The sequence below is a fragment of the Lacerta agilis genome, chromosome 2 (genome assembly GCF_009819535.1).
Source record: "Lacerta agilis isolate rLacAgi1 chromosome 2, rLacAgi1.pri, whole genome shotgun sequence".
NCBI lineage: Eukaryota > Metazoa > Chordata > Lepidosauria > Squamata > Lacertidae > Lacerta > Lacerta agilis.
The window spans coordinates 31919551-31930959 of record NC_046313.1 but is presented as its reverse complement, the minus strand read 5'-3'; the positions used below and the strand labels follow the sequence as shown (position 1 = coordinate 31930959).

The 11409-nt window shown below is 43.3% G+C and overlaps 1 protein-coding gene across 2 annotated transcripts in view; it reads right to left on the bottom strand.

Annotated features, from left to right (window-relative positions):
* Positions 1 to 618: 618 nt before the first annotated feature.
* SAP30BP (SAP30 binding protein) overlaps positions 619 to 11409 on the bottom strand; it is a 34254-nt gene continuing 23463 nt past the window's right edge. For both annotated transcript variants that reach the window (XM_033139327.1, XM_033139326.1), the window contains 7 exons: positions 7525 to 7613; positions 6082 to 6173; positions 5870 to 5930; positions 4553 to 4604; positions 4088 to 4146; positions 3083 to 3164; positions 619 to 1708 (listed from right to left, as the gene is read on the bottom strand). In XM_033139327.1, the coding sequence (XP_032995218.1) occupies positions 1527 to 1708; positions 3083 to 3164; positions 4088 to 4146; positions 4553 to 4604; positions 5870 to 5930; positions 6082 to 6173; positions 7525 to 7613 (617 nt within the window). In that variant the 3' untranslated portion in view covers positions 619 to 1526. The remainder of the gene's footprint in view (positions 1709 to 3082; positions 3165 to 4087; positions 4147 to 4552; positions 4605 to 5869; positions 5931 to 6081; positions 6174 to 7524; positions 7614 to 11409) is intronic.

The following is an 11409-nucleotide window of genomic DNA, read 5'->3' as shown; positions in this document are numbered from 1 at the left end:
CCCAGTATGCACCACCTTTTAAAAGGGGGGTTGCAGACAAATTAAATCTGCTAGCCTTGATACCTCTGAATATTAGTTGCTGGGAATCATGAGCAGGAGAATGCTGTTGCTGTCATGTTCCGCTTGTGGACTTATTACTCAAAAGTCTGGTTGGCCACTCTGTGGGAACAGGGCTCTTATGCCCAATTTTTAGACATTAGTCAGCTATGTTAATAGAAATGACTGAGTACAGTAGTACCTTGGTTTACAAACTTAATCCGTCCCGGAAGTCCGTTCATAAACTAAAGCGTTCTTAAACCAAGGCGTGCTTTCCCATAGCAGCAGAGGACTCAATTTACAAATGGAACACACTCGACAGGAAGCGGGGCATGTTCTGCTTCCAAGGCAAAGTTCACAAACAAAAACACTTACTTTCCAGGTTTGCAGCGTTCTTAATCCAAGTTGTTCATAAACTAAGCTGTTCTTAAACCAAGGTACCACTGTATTTGACTCTATGAGTTAAAAGTATAGCAACAGCACCCCTAGCATTCTCCCCTCCACCTGTGTTACACATTCTTCTACCAGTTAGAATGGAAGGCAGATTAAACACCAGCAGCAAACAATGACATTTTTTTTATAAAAAAAATGTTTTTATATTCCAAAGTTCAGTTACACAGGTAAGAAAGCTTATACAAATCAACAGCATCTTTGTCATTAGAATGGTGAAAATGGCAGCATTATTGCAATTATACAGTTTGGGACCTATTGTCACTAACATGCACACTGACATTTAAAGGGGGCAAATGAGCGCTGGCACCAGCTTACATCTGTAGAAACTATTTGGTGCTTCTTTTTGTTTCATAAGCTCCTTCTCCTCAGTAGAGTCCAAATTATGCGCAATGCTTCTCAAACGGCTAGACATACACATCAATGTTGATTTGCAGTTTCAAATGTCCAGGCTTTCAAGCCCCAGATGGCTGAAACTAAATGGGTGACATAAGGGCAACCCACACAAGTCTCTATCATGGTTGGCATGAAATGGAGCCTATATACAATCAATTCTTTATGACTCTTACAATTATCTGCAGGAAAACTGAATAAGGCACCCCTGCCTATAATTGCTGGAGGCAGAGATGAGAAGCGAGAGCAAGTAGATGTTACTCAGTATTGAATGGTTCACAGTGCAACTGATTGACTTCAGTAGTTTCTCGCGCAAGTTCTCATTTCACAGAGTTCAAAGGATCCCAAGACAGTCACAATTATAATACAACATTTAGGGAACTAATATTTACACACTGACATTTCATTGCACGCAACTCGGTAAGGGGCAGCTCCTCCAACAAAGAGAGCTTCTTCACGCATAGATATCTGTTGTGATTATGCATAGCCACCTCCTCCTCTTGTGTGTCCATTTTTTTAACAGTCTTTCGTTTTTGCACCAGAAGAAGAGTATCTCCTACACTTTTGACTTCTGCAAGTGGTACTTTTGGCATGAATCAGTCTTGGGGGAGGGGGGGACTTTATAGTCAGTCTCTTCACTGCACTTGTCATTGCTTTGCCTTTTTCACTATGGTGCCAACTGCAGAGATCACCGTTGTTTTGGAGCCGCTTGCACTGGTTGTGACGGTTACAACAGCTGGCAGTGTTGCAGTAGTAGTGAGAATGGTGGGCTGAGCTATTGTTGTCACAGGAATGGCAGAATCCCACTTGCTTTTCCTCTTCTGTGCATCTGTGTATGTAACAAGCAAGCATTAATTTCAATGGCCCTGATCAGACAAGGTGCTTTTTGTCACGATTCCTTGAAGAGCAACCGTTAAATAAGGCTTTTAGCCATTCCATGCTGACAGAACCAACTTATATACTCCAAAAAGAGTCCTCCTATGACTGCCCCAATTTAGAATTCTGGTAGCAGAATGCATATATCTGAATAATTACTTCAAATCAGTAACCCCCTATTAGTGAGAGTCTAGTACATCAGGGGGAAGGATTCTACTAGTCTATCCATTTTCCTCCCTGTTCTTCTGTGTGGGAACTTTTAAACATGCAGTTTCCTCTACCACCATTCTGAAGTGGGACAGTCTGCAGAAGAACACAGATTATGGCAGAAGGCTGTCTAAAAGCACTGAACCCCCCCCCCCAAAAAAAGAATTACATCTATTTAGTTATGATATTTCTACCCCACCTGCAAAACAGTCTAAATTAGTCTAAACTGGGACGCAGTTAAACCACTGAGCCTCTTGGGCTGGCTGATCAGAAGGTTGGCAGTTCGAATCCCCGTGATGGGGTGAGCTCCCGTTGCTTGGTCCCTGCTCCTGCCAACCTAGCAGTTTGAAAGCACGTCAAAGTGCAATTAGATAAATAGGTACTGCTCCGGCGAGAAGGTAAACGGCGTTTCTGTGCGCCGTTCTGATTCGCCAGAAGCAGCTTAATCATGCTGGCCACATGACCCAGAAGCTGTACGCCTGCTCCCTCGGCCAGTAAAGCGAAATGAGCGCCACAACTCCAGAGTCGTCTGCGACTGGACCTAATGGTCAGGGGTCCCTTTACCTTTTTATATACTGCTTTATGTTTTGAAAATCTGTAATATGCCACTGAAATTGTTCCATCCCTGTTCTACAGTCCCCATAGAAATACTGCTGTCAGTCTCTCTGCCAAAAGTAAATACCACTATCCTAAAAGCAAGATCCTGCAGAGCATCACAATTCCTACGTAATTATATCCACAGTATGATATAAAATGTAATTCCCCCCCCCCCCCAAATACTTCTATCAGTGTCTATCAGCATGCTTGTTCTGGTAAGAATGCTCAACTTCAGCAGATAGGATCACATAAGATACTTAATTTTACAGTTTCATGAATTCTGTTTTAAGTTACTCAATTTGTATTGGCTGCAGAATCAGTTTTCTGCTTGCATAAAAAAAAATTCAGATCCTGTAGGTTTTTTTTGGCAAACTTTTCAGCTGCCAAACATAATTTGCAGTTTATTTGCTCTCTCACAGTAAACACCAAAAGGAAGAGACATATGATGAAGATTCCATGGCTTCTGTGTGTTCCAGAGCTAAGATTCCAGATTTAAGATGCAAAGTCAGGATGTTTAACTTACCACCACCTGCAGTGCTGGCTGTTGTGGTGGTTGTAGAGGGAGCGTTTGTTGTTCCTTTCTTAGTGCCTGTTACAAACTCAATCTAGAAAAAAAGTGGAAGCAAATCATATTCTGTGTTCATTATACCTATTTTGTTGGCATTAGGAGCATGGCAAAAAAGGGTTTATGAGAAGGACATCTTTGTTGACTGTTGAATACACACAACTACATAAGTTGTTAGAGATTCAATAAATGAAAACACAGATATAACTAGCTGCTAGTAGTTAATAAAATATTTTTTTTGTGTGTGTGTGTATACACACCCACACACCAGACAAGGGGACCAACTCCATCTTCAGACTCAGATGGAACGATTTTGGAGGGACAAATTCTAGTCCTTCTCTAATCCCATAAGATATTTCGAATAACAAAGTTAGAATCTCACGTTCCTTCACTGTACAATTTATGCTTTTGCAATTCATGTCTCTACATGCATGACTTATATGGTCTGCATTACAGATGACAATCTAGTAACCAGAGAAACCACAGTCTGAGCACATGTCTCCAAGTCTATGATCATGGGAGAAAACAAAATCACAGAGCTGGGCACTTATTACAGGAATTAAAGCAAAAGGGGCAAACTGTGTGACTGAGACAAAGAAGTTAGCCACAGAAATGTCTGCTGCCAGGAAACTCTCATCTGCTATGTAATGGGGTGTGCATATCTTGCTAACCATTTGGGTAATGTACACAAATTCAGGCCCCTCCTAATTAAGTCTGCTCTGTTTTATCACAGATAGCAATGGGGTGGCTCCAGATGAATGCACAGATGAATTGTGAAGTATCACAAATAACATCTCATGCTCTTGTTCAAGAATACTGGTAACCCAGATGAATAGCAAATTTCTGATTTGCTCAGTGTGACTAATAGAAATTTTATGACTGGGTGGTTAAGCAGTTGGATTAAATTCAGTAGGAGGACTGATCAAAATAATTTCTCTATATTCCGAAGTTATAATCTGGTACCTTAGTTCGTTCCTTCTTGGCCTTTTCCAGCTTGTCCATTTCAATCTTCTGTGCTTTTGCTGGAAATAGAACCACAGAACAGTGAGCACCCTCAATAGATTCAACACCGCAAAGCAATTCTGAATCCCCATCAGGGCTTCCCATGTCTGGAGGATCAACAGGACTACAACATTTAAGAAGATAGTGATAGCATTGATTCTTAAGTGTGCCTGCTTACCAAAATAATATTTTCGGTGTACAGCCCTTTCCAACAAAAATATTCTCCCCAGGACACAGCCAACAAGCAACTAGTTCCTTCCCATTCAGATAAAGGGAAGAATGGTATAGATACCCATGTACAGTGCTTTGAGCTCCTTAAAGAAAAGGCACCGTACAGATAAATAGGTTCAATCAAACCATCTCTAAAGCTCCAGAATCATTCACAAACACTAGAGAAGGTATCAAAACGAAAGCTGGATGCAATACCTAGTGCCTCATAATAGGAGTCCTCAGACCACCCATGAGGATCAAACATGTCCTAAAAGAGAAGAGAGAGAAAAGTTATGTAAATATGAATTTTAAGATATACAATATATCAAGTTAGAAGACAAAGCTCTTAATTTTGCATTCCAGTTTTATTTCCTTCAAAAAAAAGGTCAATATATAAATGTTCATAGACCTTACAACATTATCCTAACAGCTAGAATCCAAATGGGAAAGAAAGATGGTGTTAAAGGACAGAGAATGATGGCCAGGGGATTAGCTGTCACAGAATGTTCATCCCTTAAATGCCTTCATCAGGTCATGTACTTTGGCACAACTTTGGGGAAGAGTAACTCAGTAACAGCAGAACGTTGAGACTGTACTGAATTCTGTGCAAAGCGCATTTAGCCAGAACTGTGTGAGGTGAGAGTGGGGCTGTGTTCACTCGCCCCATCCCCTCTATTGTATCTTTGTCATGGCTAGGATCCTAAATCATGCAAAGTACCAAACCCATGTGTTTATCTTTAAAGCATATACTGACAGAGCTGGATGATGGGAAGGGATGGGACCAGTGAGTATGGCCCTGTTCTCCCCCTCATCAATTCTAACGGCATTAAAGTCTAAATAGGGATATGGCCACACTGCCTCTTTGGGTCACTCATTTTCAGGGCCGTCTCAAAGGGATCGTGCGCCCTGGCGCGACGATCCCTCGGCGCCCCCGGTGGGCCGCCTCTCCGCCCACCTCCCTCCCGCGCTGGCCGCCCCTCGGGAGGGGGGGTGGGCGAGCGGGGGATGGGGGCGTGGCGCTGCAAGCCGGCCACCCTCCGGCGCCCCAGCTGGAGCGCTGGGAAGGGCACGCAAAGCCCCGCGCTGCTCCAGCGCCACGTCCATCATCCCCCGAGGGGCGGCCAGCGCGGGAGGGAGGCGGGCGAGCGGGGGGTGAGGGGCGTGGCGCTGGAGCGGCGCGGAGCTTTGCGCGCCCTTCCCAGCACTCCAGCTGGGACTCCGGAGGGTGGCCGGCTTGCAGCGCCACGCCCCTCATAGGGGCGGGGGCAGGTTGGGGAGGGGGCGCCCGGTATGCCGGCGGGCTCGCGGGGGCGCCCCTGGGGGGCCTGGCGCCCTGGTGCACCGCGCCACCTGCCCCTATGAATGAGACGGCTCTGCTCATTTTTCTAGGTTACAAGACAGAAAACTGCTTGCATTCAATGGACTGTTTCATCTACCTGTCTAAAAGCCTGGAGAATAGCAGCCTATTCTCACAGACATCATGAATCCCATCTAACATCCCCCCTCTCCACCCAAGTTATTTGTTCCACTCACCTTGGGGTAATTTGTGCCAAGTTCATCAATTGCACAGAACTGGATCAACTTCTCATAGATGCTGAAATAAGCAATCAAAATACATTATTTTTCAGCGTTGCACATCTTTATTCATATCCAACTAGGCCCTCTTCTCACTGAAGAGGTTACAAATACAGAAGAGGACTATATGTAGCTTGTGGGACCCTTTAGATGCAACCAGACAGTCTTACCTTGGGTTGCGGAACTCTTTCTTCCTTTGAATGATATAGTTCATGTCCATGCCCTCTTTTATCTTCCTCTCATACAGCTTTTGTATCTTGTCCTACATAGAAAAGAGTCATAGAATCAATACAAAGCAGTGGCAATATTCCAGAATGCTTCACAGCAAACACACATGTATTGAAAGAGAAGTTAAATGGCACACTCTCCTCCCCCCAAAAGAGTTCTTTTATACTTAAAAGCAATATGCACACCTTTATCTGGATTGTTCTTTATGTTATTATTATTATTTATTAAATTTCTATATTTCCCTTCATCTGAGGATCACAGGGCGCCTTACCATTTAGAAACACAAAAATACATACCATAGTAAACAGTAACACAAACCCTCCTCCCCCCAATTTAAATGGCCATAAATCTTTAATTAGCCAAAGGCCTGGGAGATGGTATTTGCCTAAAGACACAAGGCAAGCTTCCCTTGGGGAGAGCTTTCCACAAGCATTGAGCCACCGCAGAAAGGTCTCATTCTCACGTTGCCAGCCTCTGGACCTCTTGTGGATGAAGATCACAGGGTCCAGGTTGGTTCATATGGGAAGAAGCAGTCCTTAAGATATTGTGGTCCTGAGCTATTTAAGGCTTTATAGGTCATAACTAGCACTTTGAATTAGGCTGAGAAACTAATTGGCAGCAAATGCAGTTGGGCCAGGATTGGTGTTATATGCTCAAACTATCTTGCCCCAGTGAGCAACCCGGCTGCTGAATTCTGCACCGGCCAAAGCTGATGGAAGGTACTGTATATTCTGGCATATAAGACTACTTTTTAATCCAGGAAAATCTTCCCAAAAGTCGGGGGTCGTCTTATACGCCGGGTGGAGAATCTGTGGTCGAGTATATCTCAAACTCTATATTTTAACTGGAAAAGTTGGGGGGTCGTCTTATACGCCGAAAAATACGGTACTCTGCATTACTGAGGCCACCTGAGCCTCAGGTGACAGCAATGGATCTAGAAGCTGCAAACCCACTCGTTCAGAGGGAGTGTGACCCTATCAGGAGCAGGCAACCTTCCATCCATCCAGTTTAGGGAACTGCCCACTGACAGTGCCCTAGCTCAAAGGCAGAAGAGGACCACATTCCCACTAAGTCTCATGCCCATTTCAGTTCTCCATTCCACACTGTGCACCATTCCAGAGGGTTCCTTGACCTTCATGAGTGGATTTTCAGGGGGTTGGGTGGGGCTTGAGGTAGGAAGGCAAAGGTAGGAAGGCCTTGCTCAGCGGTGAGCGAGAATATGCAAATTCAATAATTATTTGCAAGGCTGGATGAAACAAAAAGTTGGTTAAGAACACTAGCAACCGTTGTGGAATTTTCAGTTACAGTCAAAACCTCAACAAGGTACAATATATGAGATGGTTTACAGAAATAGGTTTTGAAAAATGAAAAATTAAGAAGCTGACCTGTAAGTGGTTGGAACATCTGCCAAGGGGTTCTGGGGGAATTTTGATCTCATCAGGGGACATGTTTCTTACTCGCTCCGAGAAGGAAGCTAGAAATAGAAAGGCAGCCATTAGAATAGCAAAGAGCATTAAAGAGATTTAAGCATGTTACCGTATATACCCGAGTATAAGCCGACCCGAATATAAACCGAGGCACCTAATTTTCCTACAAAAACCTGGGAAAGCTTATTGACTCGAGTATAAGCCGGTTCACCTTTGCCGCTGTGGAGGAGGAGGAGGAACGAGCAGCCCGAAAGCAGCCCTTTGGGCTGCTCCTTCCTCTTCCTCCTTTGCCAAGTTTGCATTTATGCGAGCAGTTCAGGAATGGAACAAGCTGCCTGGGGAGAGTAAAGAACCGCCGTTCTTGTACGCTTCTTAAGGAATGGTTGACTGGGGAGAGTGGGTGGCGGCACGAGCGGAGAGAAAGGGCTTCTTTCTCGCTGCCCCCACCGCCCGCCTCACTCAGGTATAAGCCGAGGGCAGCTTTTTCAGCACAAAAAAATGTGCTGAAAAACTAGGCTTATACTCAAGTATATGGTAAGTTCCTGTACTTCTGATCTTAAAAAGAAACAGTCCCCTTTATGTTAGTGATTTCTGAAGATTGAGAAGCAAGTACATTGGCAGACATGCAGGAAACTGGAAGCTCAATGCTTCTATACCCAATTCTTCAGCTTTAATTTTTTTGGGGAAAGTGTTTTTCATATTTACTCTCTTATATTATTAGCACTGGTTTAGATCAGGGTGACAACTGGTTCATATGCAAGGCACAGTATCTAATAAGAGCAACAAAACAACTGCTGATTATTCTTAAAGCAAATTGCTAGCCACAGACAATTATTGTTTAAACTTTCTTTAATTGACTGCAGTGTTGCCCTGGGAATAATACCGGTACATCTTCTCCAAGAGCTACTTTCAACTACAAATGCATCAAGTAATTCCTGGCAATTCAGTTTGAGAACCACCACCGGGAGCATCGAGAAGTGTGATCAGTGCCTCTTGCCAGTTAAATATTTCACCCAACATTGATGACCAAGAATTTTGGCATTGCAATTATTTCTAAAATCTGCATCTCAAAATATGATGGTTCTAAAATTATGTGGGCAAATCAGTTTTTAAAAGGAATAAGTGAAAGCCTGAAGTTTATCAAAGAACTGAATGCAGTAGAGAATTGTTTAGAGAGAACTGGAACAAGATACAGGTCAAATGCTGAACATTTCTTGTTTAAAATGTACCACTGCCAAAACAGGGGCATAACCTGACCAACATGCAGCAGCGCCCAGGTTTTGTTCTTAAATGCATTTGGGCTGTTGATGATAGAGAGAATTAGACACAATGTTTCTACAAGTACAGGAAAAAGGCTGCTCTTCAAAAGGACATTATTCCAAGGCGACACTGTGTACCACACTCTTGTTCCTTTCCTTGGCATCAGGCTCTGCCTTCAGTCTTGGCCTGAAAAGCTCAGACAATATGCCGTTTGTGAACAAATGCTTTACTCTGAGCTTGAAAACAGGCTGCTACTTAAAAAGTGGGCAGGGTGCGGGCATTCATCCTGGAAATCCCTTTTCCACTGCATTTTCCATTTTAAAAATAATATAATAATAACATGATTAGAACTTTCCTAGTTTTAGGGCAGTAATGTTTACATCGCAAACAGCATGTGTCAGCAGAAAGATTTCCCCAGTAGCAGGCAGGCATTATAGTTCACAAGCAACTGTATTACACTGCTTGCTTCCAGTTAATATTAACTGAAGGACTGACTCTTATGTCCATCAAAGTATGGAGGGGCAAAATATTCTGCTATATTCCTATTACTTTTATCTGCTCTGAACCTTTTGTAGACAGGACGGCTCTACAAACATGAGCATATAGAACTGTCTGAAGATTTAGCTGTGCATCTGCTTCTAGCTTTTTACTACTGGTGTCTTCTCATGTTTGTATCCACCGTAATCAAAGGCAAACAAACATCTGGGCCTCAGTTTAAAATTATAATTCTGCCTTCAGAATTCTGCAATTTGGGCATCTCCCATGCCCTCCTCTCCAGCACCACGCTTTTCTATTAGGATGCTATTTAGGGTTAAGTTTGCTAGCAGTCACAAGTAACAAAGACATGTCCTTTGGCATTTCCAGAGAATGTGCTTCTGTGAAGAACAGAAATCTTGTCAACATCCCCAGAGGAACACAGTCTGGCTCCAGAGCCCCTTGACAACAAGCTACGGGCTTGTTATAGGTTACAAAGCCAGTGATGTGAGGGGTGTGTTCATTTCTAATTAAGAATGTCATAAGTACCATGTGGTGGTGATACCGATGTTTCATTACAATGGAGACCAAACATCTGAGGGGAAAGGTTAAACACCATTTTTTAAAAGTGGAATTCATGAAGTCAGATACCCAAACCTCATGTGCCATTTAAAGCTAGCTAGGTATTAGGCTTTTGTGTTTTCTTGGGGGTCCTTGTTAGGCAGGAAAATGATTTAATACTGTTCTACAGAAGACACTGATGGGAGCTCAGGGAATGGCACAGAATAAACAGTGCCAGAAGTGGCATGCTAGAGAGATGGCATTTACCATTAGGCAGCAAATACGGTTAGTTTCATCTATATATGTTTTCCTCTAATAATTTGGTTTGTGATTTTACTGCATCCTTGCACATGCTTTCTAAATAAATTTAATCTTTTTAATGAGTTTCTTTGGTGGCGAGTAGGTTAATATTTTAACGTTTGAAATTTGGTCGCTCTCCTATGATTGACTACACCAGAGCTCAGTGTGTAAGGGAATCAGGAAGCATTCTCTTGAGACTTAGCTTTTTATATGGCTGAAGGTTTGTTTCAGAATTCAGACTTGTGCACTTTTCACTATCCCCCTCCCCATTCTCAGCCTCGCTCTTTTCTGTCTTAAGATTATGTGCCACCTTCTCTCCGCATGCCAATCTGCACCCAAGAGGAAATGGTTGATAAGACATGTGTGTCAGGCGCTTCTTACGATAATGGCAACCAAAGTTATCAAGTAGCCATAAAAAGTGCCCCCGGGGGGGGGAGCCCCTATATAATCCCCCGAGTGACACAGAAAGATAACCAAGAACCAATTGTTTATCAATGTGCAGAAATCAAGGAGGTAGTCTCGGGAATAAATTTTGTTACAGCAATTAAAACAGTGTGAAATGCACAACATTGGGGTGTATTACACCTGCTGCCTTCACCTTATTTCCGCAATAAATGGAAATGAATATATGCTGCCAGCGTGCACTTTCAGACATTTCGTGCATTCTACACCCTGTCATTTCCCCCAAAGATCAAATCCACTTTTGTGCCAGTCAGGTGTGGTGACCTGACATTGGTTGTACCGTTTGACTGGGTGTGTGTGCCCGCTGGCTTCCAGCCTAAGGCGTACTGCAAGGGGAATGCAGGAAGCTGAATATCAGCATGATTCACCATTACAGGCACACCCAACCTCTGGCTTGTGAAGTAAATAATTATTCATACCTTGAAGTTATGGTTTGACTAAGGGCTTGGCTAAGGCATTGGAAGCCACAGGGAACATATACCAATAAGCTGGGGCTAAAACTACAACTGGAATTATATTGCTAGAATACAAGCCATATATATAAGGAACCGGATCTGCCCGGTTGGCTTTTTACCCACAAATCAGACAGGCATCTTTCTCCTTTCGTAGCAATCTACTGGCTACTTCAAGGGTTTCCAAAGTACTACATCACCTCCCAGTTCTTTCATCTTGTGACCAGCCAAAAACTTTTATTGTCTTACTTCCCTGTCCATCAACAGGGCCAGGTTTTTCTCTCAGTTCAAAAGATTTACAGTTCCTCTTTGCTGCCTCACAAAACACGAACAT